Here is a 21272-nt window from a genome sequence, read left to right as displayed (position 1 = left end):
CAACGTAAAACCTTGAAAAAGATGGCCGCGAAGAGAGTCTTAGCCAATTTCTTTCTAATACCACAATGGCGCAGCATCTCGGGATTCCTGCCGGAGAAACCTGAGGTGTCTCTGGCAATTTATCACACATCCAACAGAACTGCTGTTGGGACTGGACTCACTCAGAAAACAGGAATTCTTCCCTTGTTTTTCGGGTCCAAACGCGACAGTTCCCAATTATTTTGAAAATTACAAAAGGACGCTTAATGGGAAGAAGGTTCAGTGAATGCGGTTATAACATAGTATTGTAAATCAACCTATCGAATTCCCTGTTTCGTTTTTCCAACCAATAAAAAAAAAAGCAGTTTGATGCTCCTAATTTGCATACTCGTAATCCATTGGCTACTTTGGTCCAATCATAGTTTAGATTTATAAATTGTGGTTTGTGTAAACGTACTAGAACCAAAAAAGGCAAAGGCTGAAGCAGATTCATGGTGACACTGGTCCATCTTCCAATGCCGTGTATATGAGTTTGTTCCAGTGCTCGACCATCACCTTTAGGGAGACTCAGGCAGCTGTCTGTTGGTGCCCAGGTTGCTGGCTATGCAAACTGTTTGAGGAGGGCACCAAGGTTCTCACCAGCTCCAAGTAAAAGTTTTGTGGGTCTCAGTTCTCTAGGTGTTCTTTACAGAGCCCATGTTTATAGTGCATTTTGTAAACACGTTTTCTGTTTTTACAATTTATCCTGTTCTAAAAATGTATGAAACACTGTGACAGTGTGAGTGGTTTATTTGAAATTTTCAGTGCAAAAAAGAATTTGTGTATAGTTGTGTAGGGTAGGCAATGTGCTAAAGCTCTAAAGGTTTCTAGTATTGTTAAATTCTGGACTTTTGTCATTTTAGTCCTTAAAGCATTTAAATAGTGATGTTTTAAATGCACTAATGATCTTAAACTTATGCCATAGTTATTTAGGTTTTAAAAGGATTGTATAGTGGATACCTGTGGAATTCACTTAATGCTTAAATTACTTGTTTTTTGGTTGTTTGTTTCAAAAATGGTATGCACCCTGTAATATTAATACAATATTAATTGTGTTTTACAAATTTAAAGCTGTATTTTATAGAGGTGACAAGTAGATACTGGACTAGGCCTGGTGAAGTTTAATCTTACTACTGTTACTAGTGTTGATTGTTTCCAAGTAAGTTTTTGTTATCCACTTTATCTTGTGTTTGCCTTGAGGCTATCTATTATTGATTTAACTTTACCTACATAGGGTTAATACATGTTCTGAAACCATTATTTTGACCCATTTTTCATTTTTATTTTTGTATTCTCTGCCTTCAGTTGGTGTTTGGTTCTGTATTCATTTAGACAGGAAAAAAATCTGTAAATGCTGGAAGCACAGAGGCTATGGAGAAAAATCTATTGGTTTCACATGCAAATATTTTGAATTAGTGAAAGCAAAATGAGTCATATATTTTTCCTCTTGCATTTGAGCACATGTCAAGGCTTAAAAATGTGCTTTTCAGGTAGCCAGAAAGGCATAACCAATATTTGTATTATTCTAGAAGTGAGTACAGGTATGGAGGGTGCCATAATTGTGAAATAGAATATTCACATGACAGGAGATACAAATCTATATCTGTATCTATATCTATATCTATATCTATCTATATGTATGTATACATATATATTTAATGTAAGATTTTCTTTAGGGAAATTTTGCAGCTTCAGTTTGTCATTTCTGTTCTTTTACATGGAAAGTGGATTATTGAAGATGACAAGTATGTTTGCTAAGTATTAATTATCTATTACTGCATAATTACCTCAAATTTAGTGGCTTCAGACAACACGTGTTATCTTGAAGTTTCTGTGGGTCTCGGCATGGCTTAACTGTGTCCTTTGTAAGAATGCTCTCAAGGTTTGGGCCAGAGCTGTGGTCTTTTAGACATTTGACTTGGGATGGATCAGCTTCCAAATGCACTGGGGCAATTGATATAATTTGTTTCTTTGCAGGCCTGAAGGTTTCATTTTCTTGGTGGCTGTTGGCTGGAGACCCTTCCAGGTTATTAGCTGGAGCCCATCCTCAGTTTTTAAAGAGCCCTCTGAGTTTCTTGCCATTTGGATCCCCATCATAGACACTTCCATCAAAACCTTTACTCTCTTCCATCAAAGAGTCAAGCAAGATGTTACAGTCATAGATAACATAATTATATACACAGAAATATTTGTATACTGTCACCTTTGCTATACTCTGTGGGCTGCACATAAGTCATTGATCATGTCCACATTCAAGGGCCTGGATTTCACAAGGGTAAACCCCAGGAGAGGAAATCACAGGGGCCACCTTAAGAGTCTGTCCATCAAAGTTAGTTACCTATCAGGAAAAATAAAAGATGTCTAAGAACCCAAGAACCCAAAGAAAGTTTACTAACATAACTGCAACTCTCTCCCTCACCCAGTACTTTGACAAGATCAGGTGCATTCAGGGTGGTATGGCCATACACCCTCACCCAGTACTTTGGTTCAGTTAGCCATCAGGCAGGAATCTGTTCCAGGTAAGAAGGGCACTATATACCTTGAGGTGCTTTTAAATAAGCACTGCCAGTGACCTCATGTAGAAACTGTAGGAGAGGAAAAAATTCTTGTATTTCTACCTTTCTGAGATTCTAAGTTTTCTATGTTCTGGGCTGGGTCTCCTGTACCAGACAGATTAAGAAGAGAGAAACACAAATTTATTTAATATGAGTTAAATGACATGGGAGCCCTCATAAAGAAATGAAGACCCAAAGATGTTCAAGTTGAACATTTATATCACGAACTGGATAAAATAGTAAATTACGAAAACGTGACAAGACAAAGGGGCTCGGGCTAGGGCAATTAATGTTGGCAAAATAAATAAGAAGATAAGTTAGTTTAATATGGTTTGTGTGTACAGTTTTTTTTTCCACCTCCCCATCTCTGGTGATAAGAATGCTACTTTCATTTTGGTATAGGGAGGGCATCTCCTGATTTCAGAAAGAAAAAGAAAAGATCAGAGTGCCCTTCTTACACCTGCTGTTTTTTAAGTGCCTAAATTTAGTTCAAAATAATCCCTGTGCTAATGTGGGGTATTTGAGGCGGCAATATTCTGCCACCTTTCCAAGTCAAGATGGAAGACACAGTTTACCCTGTTCTTATTTGGGTACTTTTTTTTTTCTTTTCCATTTGCAAATACTGCCACATTAGAAAACTTTTGGTGTAGCTGAGTCCTGGCACTTAGCTATTTGTTGGTGTATATTGGTCTCTGGCTTTTAGCTGAGAAAAGAAACCAGAGAGTTTGTGAGATGAATTAAAGCTCTTGACTTTATTATAAAATATCAGAGAACACATTTGACAAGACATGAAACAAATCTCAAATACTTATGGATTAGAAAATATTTTAATAGTAATCAGTTTAGAACATCCAAATATAAAATGCTTTAGGGAGGGAGAGAATATAAGCTCCCACGTGCCACCTAGGCCAACTTGTATGTGCCTTTACTCTCCAGTTGAGATCATTCTTGCCTTTTCCTTCAGCTGCCCAACTAGTGGCTGAGCATTTAAAATCTACCAGTTTTTTGTTTTTCCTTCTTTCTTTCTTCCTTTCTTCCTTTCTTTCTTTCTTTCTTTCTTTCTTTCTTTCTTTCTTTCTTTCTTTCTTTCTTTCTTTCTTTCTTTCTTTCTTTCTTTTCTTTCTTTCTTTCTTTCTTTCTCTCTCTCTTTTTCTTTCTTTTCTTTCCGCCTTTCTTTCGTTCTGCCTTTTTTTTTTTTAGATTTGATTAGGCTAATACTTCATATAGAGAGCAATACTTAAACTGGTTTCCGAATGAATATAAAAGCTTTATTTTCAGGAAAATAGTATTAACTCTGGATTTTTTAAATATATGATAGGCTGAACAATACAATGTTTGAAGTCCACTGGATTGTTTAATTATGTAAGGTATAGAAACTCTTAAGAACCAGGAAATAGACTACTGAAGTGTTGTAGGGGACTTAGGAATTTGGAACTTTGTATTATAAATACCATATGGAAGGATATAAATCCTGTAACAATGCATAACATTAAACACACTAAAATCTGGAAAGGCATGATAAACTGCACTAAACAAGTCAGATCACGAAGCAAACTCAGTAATTCCAGTTGCTGTTAAGTGAGAAACATAGAACGTGAAACATCAATCCAAAGTTACTAGCCCTTTGAAATGAATGGAGCTGAGGCTCTGAAAAGGGTCTGGAGGGTTGTTTCCAATTTTGAGTTACTTGGGCTCAGACTTAGCCACCGAACCTAGGCCTAGAGAGTGTGGCCCTGCTGTATGAGTGTGCTCTGTAGGTGAGGGCATCCAGGATCACGTTCTCCAGGAACACCGTGAACATCCCACGGGTCTCAGATCAGATTGGAGATCAGCTTGACCCTGCCACTTCGAGCTAGGGGCCGGAGGACGGGTTTAGTGATATCCTGGATATCGCTGTGAGGACCTTCCGGTGGCGCGAGGTGCTGCCTTTGTCTAGACCTTACCCACCACTGCCCGACTAGACATCACTAGGAAGCAGAAGCAAAATAACCTAGTACCGACAAACGCCGGTCGGAATAAATATGAAATTCTTATTTGTAAGCCTATAGCTGACCTTTCTGAAAACCAGAAATGTGGACGGTGTGGGAAGACAGGAGGGACGAGTTTGAAACCTAAGTAATTCCTGCCTACGAATGCCCTCATGTTTGTGAGTTCCTTTGTTCATTCCCCGAGTTCTCTTCAACCTGCCCTATTTTAGGGCATTTAACAAAATTCTGTCAATCACAGAACTGAAACACTTGCACCTTTCAACCTAACATTCGTTTTGCAAATTTGAATTATTTAGGATTTGTGGGCAAGTCTCTGCTGGAATTTTACATTACCATGCATTTAAAACGCATATCTGAAATGCATATGAGTTTCTTTCTTCTCTCCTTTCAAGGAAAAAATATCTAGGCCGGGCGCGGTGGCTCATGCCTGTAATCCTAGCCCTCTGGGAGGCTGAGGCGGGTGGATCGCTCGAGGTCAGGAGTTCGAGACCAACCTGAGCGAGACCCCCCCCCCCCCCCCCCCCCGTCTCTACTAAAAATAGAAATAAATTATCTGGACAACTAAAAATATATATAGAAAAAATTAGCCGGGCATGGTGGCGCATGCCTGTAGTCCCAGGTACTTGGGAGGCTGAGGCAGGAGGATCGCTTGAGCCCAGGAATTTGAGGTTGCTGTGAGCTGGGCTGATGCCACGGCACTCACTCTAGCCGGGCAACAAAGTGAGAGTCTGTCTCAAAAAAAAAAAAAAAAAAAAAAAAAAAATCTGTACACTTTAAATCAAAGTAAATTGGTTTGAGATGTTGCTAAAATGGCCTTACAGGGAGCAAGGAAAGAACTGAAATCCATTGGGCATTATGAACATGAGGCCCGGGATGTTTGCTAGTGAGGAGTATGCCCCCATTGCTTGTCCTCTCCACACTCCCTACACCTCATTGTCAGAGGCCCAAGATCTGTGACTTTGTGACGCTACCTTTTTCTCTCATTCATTTTAGTGTCTTCATTTCTAGAATGGAAATGTTAATCTCTACAGCTCAAAAATGTTTTGAGGGCTGAATGTGGTGGCTCACGCCTGTAATCCTAGTACTGTGAGAGACCGAGGCTGGAGGATCCCTTGAACCTAAGAGTTCAAGACTTGCCTGAGCAAGAGTGAGACCCCATCTCTACAAATAACAGAAAAATTAGCCATGCGTGTTGGCGCGTACCTGTAGTCCCACCTACTCGGGAGATGAGACAGGAGGCTCGCTTGAGCCCAGGAGTTTGAAGTTGCAGTGAGCTATGATGATGCCACTGAGCTCTAGCCTGGGCAACAGAGCAAGACCTTGTATTTAAAAAAAAGAAAAAAATGTTGTTTTGTGTTAGGGTGGAAAGCCTAGTAGGTGCTCACGGCGTGGGTGGAGAAAGATTTCTCACATAGAGATTAACATATATAAATAAAAAACTTTTTTATCCTTTAGAGGGACAGAAAAAATAAGAGAGAGAATATGAGAGAGACAGAGAGAGATCAGGGGAGGAAGAGAGCATGGAGATGGCATGGCATCCTAAAGACAGAGAAGGGGGTGCTAGCAGCGAGGCCAAGTGGCTCTCTGATTTTGAGGGGGACCAAGAGAGAAAAAAATAGTGATGGCTGTCACTTGATAACAAAAGCAGCAGCAGGTAGACAAAAAAAATTCCAAGGATGTCAAAGTCTAAGAGTTGGTTCCCCTGCCTTTCCTTGGAGAAGGGATTATCACAGGAAATGTGACTGTGTCCTTGAGATATGGTTGAAGCTGTAGTTCATTCTCCTGCTGTTTACTCAGGAACTCTGTAAAAGCAGATTCTCAAAAAACAATTTCGAAAGAGAGACATTTACATCTCTGTTTCCTTCATGCAGCTCTTTTCAGAAGATGTGCAAAACAGAACTCTTGCAGGGTACCTGTTAGTCCGAGAACTCATAAGACTGATCTTTAACTGTTACTGGGGAAATTGTAGGATTAGATATTTTCCTGTTATTTTTGCGAGGCCACCCCTTTCATTTTGAAAATCAAAAGGTAAATTTTAGGTCAAAGATTCAAAACAATCAATCAGTGAGAACTGTTTACTTCAGGAATATCCATCTCCATGCCCCACAGATTGACTTCTTCCGTAGTGTCATTTTGCCATGGAGAAGTACCTTCAGTTCCTTTTGTTGGGTCTCAGAAAACAGTTCCCCAAAAGAAGGCCTCAGAAGCAATATTTTTTCTCTGAACTTCTCCTGTCCTCCTGTCTCCCAGTCCCTTTGTTTCCTGAGGCTAGCCATAGAAACTAGAATCCTTCTTCTCCAAAGCAGTTCGTAAAAGTCAGAACCCTTCCCCCTAGCCCCAATTCAGTTATAAAAGCTAAAGTTATTCTATATAAAAACTGGCCACAAAGAAATTATCTGACCTACCTTGTTTGCCTATAGGTTATAAGACCCCCATTTCAGAGAGAGCCGCACCCTACACCCAGAAGGAAAGAATGTATGCTCTGAGAGGCTAAGAAGAATCTATTAATAGGCAGTCCTTGCTGGATTTCCCTACTCAGTCTATTAGCAGTAGATCATACATTTTTTTGTCCAATATTGTTTCTGCATGGCTGCCCATACTTTGTTGAATTTAAGCATAAAAATGAGCAGTTTCCTCTATGCTTTTGGATCTTCATTCTGAAAGCTCCCATGTGTACATGTTAAATAAATTTGTATGCCTTTTGTCCTACTAATCAATCTGCCTCATGTCAGTAATTTTTCAGCAAATCTTTAGGGGACCAAAAGCCTTGGTGTCTACACTTTCATAATCACTACCTCTGTATATGTAAATCTTTGATTTTAGAAGTTAGTGCAACTTTACATAATTACATCAAAATTTACCTGCTCCCCTAATTCAATTAGCAGTTCACATCATCATCTCTATAGCCCATACACAATTCCCCTGAGGATCTTTACTGTGTGATAAAGTAATCAGGAACTACTTGTGGCTACAGAACATTTGAACTGTGGCTATTGCTGCTAAAGATTGAATTTTTAATTTTATTTAATTTTAATTAATTTAGTTTTAAAGCCTGATACTTCATGCAGTTATTGGAAAATGGTGGGTGTGTTTGAACTCAGATATATTAATTTAATTTCAACAGTAAAGTTTATGAAATCTAAATGCAAATTGTTATTTCCAATAAAAATTATATTTCACATTGAATAAAATTTACAACCAATTTGGAAGACTTAGGATGAAAAAAGGAATGTAAAATACTACATTAATGCTTTTGATATTGATTGCATATTAAAATAACATTTTGATATTTTGCATCAAATATGATATAGTATTAAAATAATTACACTTGCTTCTTTTTTCTTTGTAAAATATAGTTAATGGAAAATTCAAAATTACATGTGTAGTTTGCATTATTTTTTATAGGCAGCATCAGCATCATGCCAGGATTCTCTGTTTCCCTTGTCTGTTTCTTGATTCTTTACCAAATCTTGATAGCATAGGCTTCAAAACAAAGTAGACAAATAATATATTTCTAGGAAACCAAGTTACAGATTCTGGACTCAAGCTAGAATAAAGTGATAGGTATCAATATATATCTATACATACGTAAAAAATTACATTAGGGAACTAAAGGAGGCTTTTCAAATAAACCATTATGCATCAAAGGCAAGAATAGGTGGACAGCTAGAAAAATTACTGATATTTGAATTCTTCTTTGATGGCAAGATATCAGTAGATGGAGACTACTTGAAATTCTATTCTAATCTTTTTTTTCCCAAGTGTATGTTTTTGAGGGAGAACATCCAAAAATCGATTCTTAAAGCAATTAATGTCCCCAAAAGCTTAAGCTTCTATACATGTACAACAGAATATACATTTTGATGGTGAAAAAAGAAAAGAAAATTGTGAAAGCACGAAGGGATTTCATGAAAAGAAGGAAGGCCAGAAAAATGGTTTACTATTCCTGCAAGCTAGATAAACATCTAGAAAGACTGCTATAATAAAATCAGGTTAATTACTTTGGAGTCTAAAAAGAATAAATAGTTAATCTATTATTTGCTTAATGAGGAAAGTGAGGATGTCAAGAAATTATATCATGAGGCTTCACAGGCATTTATCTTGCAGTTACTATATTTTTATTTAATGTTTCTAGTGTTAGGGTTCAGGAAACAATACTGCAAAATAAAGGCCTAAGAAGCAGCCTCAGAAGCAAAAGTTTTCCTCTGATCTTCTCCTGCCCCCCTGCCTCTCAGTCTCATTCTCCCCCGAGGGTAGCCATAGAAAGGAGAATCTCTCTCCCTACAGATGGGTCGTGGAAACCGAGACCTCTTTTTTGCCCAAACTAGCCATAAAACCTAGATATATTACTCTAACTTTCCCTTTGCCTTTCTGTGTAAAAAATGGCTGAAAAGAAATTATCTGACATAACTTGTTTGACTGTAGGTCATAAGATCCTCATTCCAGAGATGGTCCTTCCCATACCCAGAAGAAAGGAATGCATGCTTAGAGAGACCAAGAAGAATCTAGGCAGACAGGCCTTGCTGAGTTTCCTGCTCACTCTGTTAGCATTAGATCATACCCTTTTTGTCCAATCATATTTCTACAGGACTGTCCATACTTTGTTGAACCTAAGCATAAAAATGGACAATTTCTCCTGTATTGTTGGGTCTTCATACTGAAGGCTCCAATGTATACACATTAAATGAATTTGTTTGCTTTTTCTCGTATTAATCTTCCTTTTGCAAATTGATTTTTGACTGAAACTTCAGAATGCCAATGGGAACTTTTCTCTTGGCTCCTACACTTTACTGATGAATTATATTTTAGAAACATTTATTATATTTTTTAGATTTCTTTTATTATTTTGAATTTAACACTTTGATAACTTTCATAAGGTAATGAAATGAAAGACCATTTTCTTCACGTGAAAATACAGTAGGTCTATGTTTGCTTTTTAGGCAACTGAGGCCTCTCAGTGGATTGCAGGCCCATTGACCCCAATGATTACAGTAAATGTAAATGTTACCCTTTTTTGGGGGGGGGAAACTAAACCCTTTTGCCTTTTTTTTCTCCCCCCCTTTCTCTGAGTTAGTTTGCTGGGGAAGAAAAACTTTTGCTTCTGAGGCTGTTTCTAAGGCCTTTATTTTAGCTTATTGTTTCCTGAGCCCTAACACTAGAAAAAAAATAAAAATATGGCATAATGATGTTAGGAGGCAAATCCCTTTGTCAGCAATGGCACATTTCCTTTTAATGATAAATACATAGTGTCAAAAAAAAATTACAACACATTTACTTTAAAGATTTCATGGAATAAGTGTTCCTGGTGAGCTGAGCCAAGAGGTTGCCTTTATTGATGGAGATGGGCTGAAGAAAGGATAAGCAAAGAAAAAGTATATTACTTTAGTCAAAGCTGCTTTTCTTGTAGAGGCAGAGGCAGAGAGACAGATCAAGAGAATAATAAAAACAGCTTAGTTCAGTCTACTTCTTTTGTGTAAAGATTAAAACATAGGGAACCTCATTATCATTCCGATTGAAGGTATAAACTGGCCTGTTTGGGAAACAGACTGTGACCTCTTTCTCCTGACTTCTCAGGAGTTCACATAACAAATTAGTTTGTGTTGTAAATATGGAACTTTACCATTTTGATTTTTAGTCTGATCTGTTGGGGACTAGTGCAGACATTTAGTCTGTAACAATGACCTCCTATAATTTTTATTTAACACTAGAAACCATTCCACTGACATCCTCACCTTTTCACCAAATGCAACTGTCTGGTTTGAAAGACAATCTCAGAATAGATGCAGTTTTCTAAAGTAATGGATTGCATACCTTTACACATGCAATTAAGAATCACATACAATATCCTGTGTAATAAAATCCATGAATGTACTTCTCATTCCAATTTTTAAAAATTCATTTCTTGTTTGTTTTCACCAGGAGAGGTAAAATAAGTGAATGCACTACACCAGCTTTTATTGAGGAAGCGGCTGACTCTGAATAGAGCTTTTTCTGGTTCACAGGATATAATAGCCTTGGATTACGTCCTCTCTCCGTGGATTCCAAGCGATGTATATACCCTTGGGCATGACAGTCACTTGCTTGGCGTGGATGGCCCACGGGTTGGTGTCCTCGCATGCCTCCTGGAGCGCCATCACCGCCGAACTCTGGAAGTGCAAGGCGGTGTTGAAGTCCTGCACCAGGCTCTAGAAAGGCAGTTTCCGGCGGATCTAGAGCAGGGCTACGGTGCAGGGGCGATAGCGACGGGACCTTTTCACGCCGCCCGTGGCTAGCACGCTTTTGCAAGCTGCCTTGGTGGCCAGCTCTTGCGCCGGTGGACTTAGGCGCTGTCAGCCTGGTACAAGGCAGGATCACAGAAAAGAGCAAACTGACTGGGTTGTTGTACCGTGCAGTTTCAGATCGTATTTAATGAGCAGACCGGTTCGGTTTACGATTGGATTTCCATTACATATTTTTCCTTTAGAGTTTAGTCCACTTTTAAGTTTAGGTCATAAAAGCGAAGTTTTGTTTAATGTCGACTTTAGAGTATTGTGTTAATTTCGTTTTTCTGAAAAGAAAAATAACAATTTTGAAAACGATTTTTAGTGGTAGGAATGCCGTCATTTGTAAAATTTAAAAAGCCCGCCCTGAAGTGTTATTGGCCAGCTATGCTTCTTTGTTCTCTCATTTCTGTATCCATATTTTGGCTTTTCTGACAGCAAATGTACAGATACCCAGCGTATGTATAATTTTGTGTGCATATATGTCTATACACATACACACAATTTACATAGCCTACAGCCCTAACTTGAGACAGGATTCCGTTTTTAAGACTCAGACCCTGCGTTTGTAGACGCTTTGCATCTGTTTATTACCAGGAGACAACAAAGATTTTTTTTTTCCACAGGTTTTGTGGTGCATAGAGCAAGCAAGAGTTTTAAAAACAAACCGACCTCTTTCGGGCCACGGACTGAAGCAAGGGTATTTTATTTTTTGAAGCTTTACTAGTGTCGCAGAAAATAGGTAAACAAAATTCTTAAGAAATTTCGTATTTCAGCACTTTACAGAAAAATTAGGTGGCTCTGAAAAGAGCCTTTGATTTCTAAGACTGGGGATCACTGATGGGCTCGACTGTTAAGCGTCTCACTTGCCCTTAGCCTTGTGGTGGCTCTCGGTCTTCTTGGGCAGCAGCACAGCCTGGATATTGGGCAGGACGCCGCCCTGAGCAATGGTAACACGACCCAGAAGCTTGTTCAGCTCTTCGTCATTGCGGATGGCTAGCTGCAGATGGCGCGGGATGATGCGGGTCTTTTTGTTGTCCCGTGCTGCGTTTCCTGCCAGCTCCAAGATCTCGGCGGTCAAGTATTCCAGCACCGCTGCCAGGTATACTGGCGCGCCGGCCCCGACTCGCTCGGAATAGTTGCCCTTGCGCAAAAGACGGTGCACCCGGCCCACCGGGAACTGCAGGCCGGCCCTGGAAGAGCGCGTCTTGGCCTTAGCCCGCGCTTTGCCGCCTTGCTTGCCGCGTCCAGACATAGTGACTCACCAGCACCAGAAAAGACAGCTGCCACAGGGAAATCGGAAAAGAATGTTCTCAAAGGAGGGATAAGAAGCTAGTTATAGTAGTGGGTGGAATTGTAGAAGGCGAGGTTGGATTGGTTAAACTTACCTTTACTGGCCAACCAATGACAAAGAAGATATGATGAAATATAATTTACATATTTTTCGTCACTAATATGTTTTCAAATCAGATCTGGCTATTTTGAATACCTTATTTGCATAGAAGGCCTATAAAAAGAGAGACCGTGGATACAAGCAACCATTTAAGGTTGCTCGTTATTAGTCTCTTTAAGTGAGTTGTGGTGACATGCCCGAACCGGCCAAATCCGCTCCTGCTCCGAAGAAGGGCTCTAAGAAGGCGGTGACCAAGGCGCAGAAGAAGGATGGCAAGAAGCGCAAGCGCAGCCGCAAGGAGAGCTACTCCGTGTACGTGTACAAGGTGCTGAAGCAGGTCCATCCGGATACCGGCATCTCTTCAAAGGCCATGGGCATCATGAATTCTTTTGTGAATGACATCTTCGAGCGCATCGCGGGGGAGGCGTCCCGCCTGGCGCATTACAACAAGCGCTCGACCATCACCTCCAGGGAGATCCAGACGGCCGTGCGCCTGCTGCTGCCCGGAGAGCTGGCCAAGCACGCCGTGTCCGAGGGCACCAAGGCTGTCACCAAGTACACGAGCTCTAAGTAAATGTTTCTAGTCACTGTCAAACCCAAAGGCTCTTTTCAGAGCCACTCACAGCCTCAGTTAAGAGCTTTAATGCTAAGTGCTAATGTAGTCTTTGGTTTGCAATATTGATTTTAACCTATTGTGGTCCCAGCAATAATTCGTTTTGCTTTGGCAGATAATTTGGGGAATTGCTGACAGAACAGCCTAGGTGCATAATCTTGTAAGACATTCTTGTGTTATTTAGGGATCTGTAATTCTCCAGACTTGCCTCAGTATAGAGGCAAAAGTAATGCATGTAACAATATCTTGGATCAATAATCCCTCTAGTTTGTAAGAATCAGCAAAGAGTAAACCTCTACAGCTGGATTCATTAATAAGTGTTGCACTGGACAACTAGTTATAAAATTACAGTGTTTTGCCGTATACATTGGTTTCTTAAAACAGCCGCCCTGTTCTTTCCCTCCCCGCCCCCCACCTCTGGAGGTTTTCATTGTTTAGTTTCACTTTGTCATAAACCCATTGTTTTCAATTTAGAAGTAGCCTGATGAAATCTCTGAGGATTATTTCCACACTGCTTATTGGAGACTTGTTCTCAAGCAGGAGGCTACTTGGAATCATAGGAGTAGGGATATTTAGTCTTAATTAGAATAAGAAAAGTAAAACTGGTCAAGAGACAGACCTATTAATAGCTTCGCACGGCAAAGTCCTTACACTAGCAAGTTTCTTTAATAACAACAACAAAATGGTAACCTTTGGGTCCTAGAGATCACCTAATAGCAAGTTTAACTTTCCTGAACACAGTATTGTAAAGTGAAAGCCATGGACATAGGTGATGTAAACCTGAGGTCAAAAATCTCGTTTTCTACTCATTTGCTGTATTTCTTCAATAGGACCCCCCCCCCAAAGTCACTATCTCCCATCTACCCTCAGCATTGTATATGTTGATGGAGTTCAGAACACACTGTTCCAAAATATGGCATCTTGACAAATGAATATTTTAATGTGAAGGAATTTGGGAAACAGCATGTACAAGAAAGTCTGTTTTACCTTCCCCCACCTTTCTCCCCTGAAGCAGGTAACAAGACCCTCCTGAGACCTACAGAGTCTGAGAGGAATTGGAACAAATAGGCCTTGCTAGGTTTTTCCTTGTTTGTTACCCTTAGCTCATGCTCCTCTTTTTGTCCTGTTACATTTCCCCAGTACTCCCCACTTTTCATCAAACCTGGTATGCAAACACTTAGGTTTAATTCATTCCTTCTTCAGGTCTTCATTTCCTTATGAAGGTTCCATTGTCATGTAAAACATACATTAAATACATGGCGTAAGTTTTTCCCTTGTTAATCTGTCTTTTGTTACAGGAGTTCCAACCTAAGGACTGAAGTTGGTTAGGAGGAAAAAATAAGTTTCCTCCCTACAAGATACACTTGGTGTGGGTATTTATCTGTGTTCTGTGGGTTTGCCTGTCTTTCTGGGATAGATAGAGAAGCAGGCATAACATTGAAAAGATCCCAGACAAAAATAATCAGAAAATGTAAATGTTTGAGAAGTGTATTAGGGTGCCAGGGCTTTCATAACCAAGTACCACAGACTGGATGACTTAAAAAAGTTTATTTTCTCATGAATATGGAGGCTAGAATTCCAAGGTCATCCCTGTGACCAGGGTTGATTTTTTTTTTCCTCCCTGGAGCTTTTCTCCTTGGCTTGTATATGGCTGTTTTCTCCCTGTATCTTCACATAGTCTTTCCACTGTGTATTTGTCTGTGTCCTAATCTCTTCTTAAAAGGACTTCAGTCAGATTGGATCAGGACCCACTCCAATAAGCTCATTTTACATTTTTAAAGACACTACCTCCGAATACAATCACATTTTCAGGTACTATGTATTGGACTTCAACATATAAATTTGGCAGCCGGCACACTTCAGCTCGTGACAAGAAGTATGGTGATGATGCTTCTAAATACTATATGTAGTAAGTATTCCACAGGTATCTCAAGCTTAGCAGGACCGAGACTGGCTTTATTATATTCCCCCCACTTCCACTTACTCATCCAAGTTTGAAATCTAGTTCTCATCCTAGACTACTGTCTTTCCTTTTCTGCATACATGTAATAATATACAAAGTCCTATTGATTCTAACTTCCAAATTTATTTTAAATATTGTCCATATTTCTATTTATTTTAGCTAAAAACTGGAAATATAAATGTTAAGCGTAGGAACTTGGCTAAAAATAGTATTTATCCATAATGAAATAAGGAAAAGCAAACAAAAAAAGAACTAGAGGCTCAATGCCAAAAGGTTAACTGTGCTGATAGATTATTTTGGCTGATAGATTATTTCACCTCCTCTGAAAAAAACTATATTTATTTGGCTCTCTCCAAAACTCCCAATGGTATGGTTAACAAATGAGAAATTCTTTCTCAGGGCCTTTCTTCTACAAGTCTTCCTGTCCTATGTTAAGAAAAATAAAAACAATGTATTCCACAAATAATTATTGAATACCAACTACATACTAGATATTGTGCTAGGTTTGGTATACAAAAAATGAATAGGATAATTTTAAGATATAATTTCTTAGTAAGGAAATTGAAAAATAAAGCAAGAGAAAAGTTTCCTAGCATAGCATAAAAGGAAAAAAACAGACTAAGAATTATTTGTGAACCTCCTAATATTGTAATTAGTGTGACTCTAAGTATATGCTCTTATTTATAAAATATTGTCCTATCAGTAGGGCATAAAAGAGGATCAGGTGCGAAAGTTAAGCAAAATAGTGCAATGTGACTGTAAGGGCAAGAAAAACAAAAGAGATTTTTAAGGCAAGAATGTGACATAATTCAGGGCCATGTTAAACCCTGGGAGGAGTAGTAGGAGAAAGAGAGTAGGTCAAAGCAGTTATTAGTAATATGTTTTATGCCTCCTTGGCCACTGTGTTGAAGCATGGTTATAATATCCTTTATAACTTGTGTATGTTATATAATAAACTATTTTTTATGTATCTACAATTATGAATTCAAAAGCAAATAAACAATAATGGACAAATGTATTAGTGAAAAAGTCACTTCACCTTTCCTAAAAAGACAGAACTTCCTTAAGCTATTAAATGTTTGTATTAGAAATTTGGTTATAACATAGAAAATCACCCCTTATACTCCAGAAGTCTGTAGTAAAGTAAAAGACAAGTAGGTCAGATAATTCTGTTATTAATAGGGAAAAAAAGACAAGTAGGGTACTTTACAAAAATTGCTACTAATATATGACTTGTTTTTTAAAGAGTCCTTCTTGAAATATTTTCCTTTCTGCCATGAAAATACTTCACATGTATAGAGAAGTATTTAATTTTATCAATTGTAAATTCATTCAGATTTGTAATCATTTTATTCATAGTCATTCAGCCAGGAACTTGTTCAGATAAATTAAACACATAATTTAAGTTTGATGTGCTCAGTGCAAGAACTGGTTTTATAAAAGACTAGAGAATTATTACATAATTAGAACCGATGGGGGAGGGACAAGGGGAATTTTGCATGGTTCCCCGTTCACTGTAAACTCCACATTCCTGTTATTAGCCTAAATGGCCTCCAAAACCTGCCCCATGCCACTTGTCCAAGCTCAACTATCATTTCCAATAATGACTTGAATTACACTCTTCGGACATCCTATATAGTATTCTGTTCCTACTTTGCTTTTCACTGGAGTGTGTTTTGACTCTCTAAATAGACTGTAGACTCCTCAAGGGCAGAGAAAAATATAATTGGGAGTTGGGGGATGTGGTTTGCAATGTTTAAAAGTGTTGTCACAGACAGTCTCATAGAGAAGATGATATTTGAATACAAACCTGAAGGATGTGAGGAAGCCATACCTACAGAGGAGGCTGGGCACAGTGGCTCACACCTGTATTCTCAGCTACTCTACTCAGGAGGCTGAGGTGGGATGATCACTTGAGCCCAGGAATTTGAGGTTTGTAGTGATCTGTGTGTGATTCTGCCACTGTTCTCCAACCTGGGCTACAGAGAGAGACCTTGTCTCAAAACAAACAAACAAAAAACCAACAACAACCATAAAAAAACTACAGAGATCTGGATGCTGAGAGGCCCACACATAGGGAACCATCAATACATAGTCCCCGAGAAAGATGTATATATACTTTGAGCAAATTTGAGGGGCTAGCGGAGTTGGGCTAGGAAAGAGAGAAAGAGTAGCAGTGTTTGAGGCCAAAGGAGTAAAAAGGGCCAGAGAGTGAGGGCCTTGTAAGCCACTGAAAGGACTTTGGGTTTTCCTTTGAGTGAAATGAGAGCCATTGGAGGATTTTCAGCATAGCAGTGACCTAGTCCCATTTGCCCTTTATTGCAATTCCTCTGGCTGATGGGTGAGAGAAAGCAAAAGCAGAAACTGATGAAGAATGTGCTATAATAATATAAGAAAGAGATGGCAGTGGCTTGACCAGAGTGGTAGTAGTGCCAATGAGAAATGATTGGATTCTGTTTGTGTTTTCAAGGTAGATGTAATAGGACTTACTGTTGGATTGGATTATGTGAAAGAAAAAGATAAAAATGACTCCAACTGAAAGAAAGGGTAGAAATGCTATTCACCAATTTCCAAATGATGAGAGGAATTGTTTTGCAGAGATAATGAAAGTAATTCTGTTTGAGGCCTATTTAACTTGGAAGTCTATATTAGCTGTACTTGCAAGTAGAGATGTCAAATAGGTAGCAGGGTCTCTTGAGTCTGGAGTTCAAGGCAAATCTGAGGGACGGTGATTTAATTTCCAGATCATCAACATACGGACAGTATCCCCATAGCAACAAGGAAACATCAGTTCAACAAAATCAGAGATATTCATTCTCTTGGTCCATCTTCTCAGAGTGATCAGAAGCAGCTTAGCTATGGGAATAGAAAAGGTAGCAGCAGATATGGTGCTCTTGAGCTGAGTTCTACAAATAGGCTTCAGAAGGCCTAAGAAATCCTGGAATTGCAGGCAAAATACGTGGGGAGGGTAGGAGCATATTGGATAGGGTGTGAATATCTATCATTGGATTCCCAAAGTTATCTGCCCATGCTCTAGTTTTAACAGGATATTATTATTATTTTGTTTTTTAGCTTGCTTGGATTTACAGAGGATAATAGATTAAGTGAGAATTTCAATTTTTTTGCATATTCTTATTACAAAAGACATTGTTCCACATCTGTAAACTAACGGTAATATTTATTCTGTTTTTTTCTGAGAATTATAGGAGATAGGGAGAATTATTAGAGAAAGCACTTGTAAAACTATAAGTTAGGAATCCACATGTCATGAATACAGATTAAACACTCCTTATTTCTCTGACCTAGGGCTCAGTTGTTGAACTGTTTCTCTTCATTATCAACCCTCTTTCCTAAGAGACATGTCATCTTATCTTGTGGCTTTCTTACTCTCATGGCAGTTATACACTGAGAACTGTTAATTATGTTTCTAGCCCAGACCTCTTTCATAAATTCCAGACTCATATATCCAACTGCCTATTTCATTTCTTCCTCTTAGATATGCAACAGGCATCTCAATCTCTCTCTGGATATTCAAAGCGCCTGAAATTCTCTCCAAAACTTGTTACTTCCATATTCTTCCCCACTTTAGCAACTGGTACCTCCATTCCTGTTGCTTTGGCTAAAATCATTGGAATTATCCATAAATTGTCTTTCTCTCATCCCCTATATTCACTAGCTCAGAAAAGAACTATCAACCCTGCCTTCAAAATATATACAGAACCAACCAGTTTTCCCAGCCTCTACCACTAACACACTGGCCCCAGCCACTGTCATCTGTCACCTGCATTATTGCAGTAGCCTCCTAACTGGTATCCCTGCTCTTACCCTGGCCCCATCAATCTATTCTTCAGGCACCCAGATAGCTCATTTTTAAATGCAAATTAGATCATGCCAGTTCTCTGCTCAAAATCTTACAGTGGTTCCTACCTCACTCAGAGTAAATGCCAAAGTAATTACATTGGCCTACAAGGCCATATAGGAGCTACTCATCTCCATCTGCCTCTCAGACCTTATCCATTTTCCTCCACATCCCCTGTTTTGTTCACTGTCATTCATTGCTGTAATTCCCAGGTCATAGAATAGTTCCTGGCGCATGGTGAAACTGCAAGGAGGTTTCTGCCTAGGTCCAGTTGCTAGTCGCACAAAAATCCAGCTATTGAGACAATGAGGATTACCAAGGCAGAAAGGAATTTTTAATAGAAATGATGTCTTGTAGGGAGAATGGGAGAAGCTGTCTCAAATCTTTCTATCTGACTAAAGAAGATCATGGGTTTTTAAAAAAGGTGCCAACATTCCTTGCGATAGGTTGCAGGTTGTGGCATAATTAACAAGGGGCTTTGGGAACAGGATGCAGGGAATGGTGAGTCTTGGCCTCAGGAAGTCTGCTCTGGGGCTTTCAGAATCTAAACTCCTTTGTCTTGTAGGAAATCCACCATTTCTGGAAAACAACTCAAAAGATCAAGTAGTTGGTTAAGAGAGAGAATTATAAAAACCACATAGGGGTCATTGAAATTTGTTCATGGAGCTCATTACAATGCTATGTGTTCTCTCTCTCTGTCTACATTTTATTTTTTGTTGTTGTTGTTGTTAAATTAACATCCTCAAACCAGTTTTTCTCTTTAAACCAGTGCCTTAGCTCTAATAACATCTGATTCTTTCCATATTTTTGCCTATTTTTTAAAAAGATAAGATTCAAAATAACACTGTTGACTTTCCTGATTTCAGTGTAGCACCATACAGATTATTTGCTGGCCACAAGGAGGAAAAACTTGATTTGGAAATATCCGTCTAAGCCAGTAATTGATCTATCATCTTCAGTTTAGAAAAAGCAGACATCTTATGCCTTTGGTATGGTGACATAGGAAACTTCCCCTTTTACCCAAAAGTTTGCTGAAAGATCAACTCAAAGCAGAATAATAAAAGAAAGAAGTTTAGTTACCATGCACAAGGGGAGAATCACAGAGTGATTCCCCAATATCCAGGTGGGGTCCAGAAATTTATATATCCTCCTTTTAGAGGGAAGCGGGAGATGAGAAATATAGATAATTCTGTTTAGGGGAAATATATGGTTGCTAGGGAGGATGAATATATACTTGTAAGAATGAATGGATTGGGGGGAACAGATTGACTTGTAAATTGACTTAAGAGACAGGTATTATATTTAAAATGATTTGGCATACTTGATCTTTTTTCCTGCAATATGTTGAGATAACAGGGAGGAGAAGGGAAGTCAATTGTTCTTTTTCATGTGTATGCCTAGTTTATGCAGAGAGGTGGAAAGCCCCTTCCAAGTCTTGCTGATCTCTAAAGGTCTTTAATTCAAAATACTCTTTATACCAAGGAGTCATATTCTGGGGTGAAATTTCCTGAGTTCCTTCAGAACAAACCGGATGTCCAAGACATTTGGGACATAACCGGGATGTTTTTTAATGTGGATTGGATGGTTAACAAAAGACCATGAAATCCATAGAAAAAAGGAAAGAAGAAGACTATTTTCAGAGGGAGAAAAGATCCTAGGATTGGAGTAATGTGGCCTTGAGGTAAGTCCAAAAGTATACCCTTAGCAGAAAGGAGGTAGAAGCTGGTATATATGTCTTATAGAGTCCGTGTTACATGGATATTGAATAGGGTTCCTAATATTATATGTAGAGAGAAATTTATACTAAATAAGCTTGTGACAAGTACATGTTAGTCAAATATTTAACAGACTCCAATTACACAGGTAATTTATAAGCCTTAGGGTTACAGTTAAAATGTCCCTGTTTATGGGAGGTGGTAACACTTATTTCTAACTAGCGTAGCCGTCTTTGCAGGTACACACATTCCTGGGCTAGTGCAGTACAGTGAGGGTGTGCAGTGAGGCTGCAGCTAGGTTTACAGGTTTATTCCAGCAGTTCATAATTTTGCTTTTAACACACACCCACAGCAGTTGGTTATTTCCCACTAACATATGAATTAACTGATAAGCAGCAGTAAATCCTGGCTGGTGGTATACATTCCTAATCAAACTCAAACTCAAATGGTGTTCACACTCAAGGGAGTGTTCTAGGGTTAAGAAAATCTTACTAAAGCTAAAAGCTCAGACTTGGTCCAAGGACAGTAAGAGGGGGTCTGGACGCCTGTAGAGTTAGCAATCACTTTAAATGGGGCGATCGGAGGGGTGCAGAATTAGCAAGCGGAGAGAGCAGTTCTCCAAGTTAACGTGAAGGAAAAAATGTCAGTTGGGAGAGTGAAGAGAGCTGCGACAAGGAGGGAACAGAGCAGGGGAGATGGTGGAGGAGTGCAAGGAGGACGGCAAGAAGGCACAGCGTCCTTTTCAGTTTTAAGTATAGAGTCTGATTCTGGAGGACTTTCAAGCTTTTGAAGACCCTGACTAAGTTTTGAATTGGTCTCGAACTCCTGACCTTGAGCGATCCACCCGCCTCGGCCTCCCAGAGTGCTAGGATTACAGGCGTGAGCCACCGCGCCCGGCCTCAAACTGG

The 21272-nt window shown here is 39.2% G+C and overlaps 3 protein-coding genes across 3 annotated transcripts in view; 1 reads left to right on the top strand and 2 right to left on the bottom strand.

Annotated features, from left to right (window-relative positions):
* Positions 1-21272, bottom strand: part of LOC123638789 — a 38996-nt gene that overhangs the window by 14847 nt on the left and 2877 nt on the right. Inside the window, exons 2-5 of the mRNA XM_045552616.1 lie at positions 12680-12801; positions 12418-12517; positions 11688-12081; positions 10620-10895 (exon numbers count right to left, since the gene is read on the bottom strand). Coding sequence (XP_045408572.1) covers positions 10620-10895; positions 11688-12081; positions 12418-12517; positions 12680-12801 — 892 coding nt within the window. The remainder of the gene's footprint in view (positions 1-10619; positions 10896-11687; positions 12082-12417; positions 12518-12679; positions 12802-21272) is intronic.
* On the bottom strand, positions 11387-12114 carry LOC123638382 (histone H2A type 1-B). Its single transcript, XM_045551999.1, has one exon. It carries the CDS (start codon positions 12074-12076, stop codon positions 11684-11686), a length of 393 nt encoding a protein of 130 aa, XP_045407955.1. The 5' UTR covers positions 12077-12114; the 3' UTR covers positions 11387-11683.
* On the top strand, positions 12379-12854 carry LOC123638399 (histone H2B type 1-C/E/F/G/I). The gene has a single exon (XM_045552016.1). It carries the CDS (start codon positions 12408-12410, stop codon positions 12786-12788), a length of 381 nt encoding a protein of 126 aa, XP_045407972.1. The 5' UTR covers positions 12379-12407; the 3' UTR covers positions 12789-12854.

The sequence above is a fragment of the Lemur catta genome, chromosome 5 (genome assembly GCF_020740605.2).
Source record: "Lemur catta isolate mLemCat1 chromosome 5, mLemCat1.pri, whole genome shotgun sequence".
Classification (NCBI taxonomy): domain Eukaryota; kingdom Metazoa; phylum Chordata; class Mammalia; order Primates; family Lemuridae; genus Lemur; species Lemur catta.
This window is presented reverse-complemented; position numbering and strand designations above follow the sequence as displayed.

What these genes read in the sequence shown, in the direction of transcription:
- LOC123638399 (XM_045552016.1), top strand. Translation starts at nt 12,408, where the DNA reads ATGCCCGAACCGGCCAAATCCGCTCCTGCTCCGAAGAAGGGCTCTAAG.
- LOC123638382 (XM_045551999.1), bottom strand. Translation starts at nt 12,076, where the DNA reads ATGTCTGGACGCGGCAAGCAAGGCGGCAAAGCGCGGGCTAAGGCCAAG.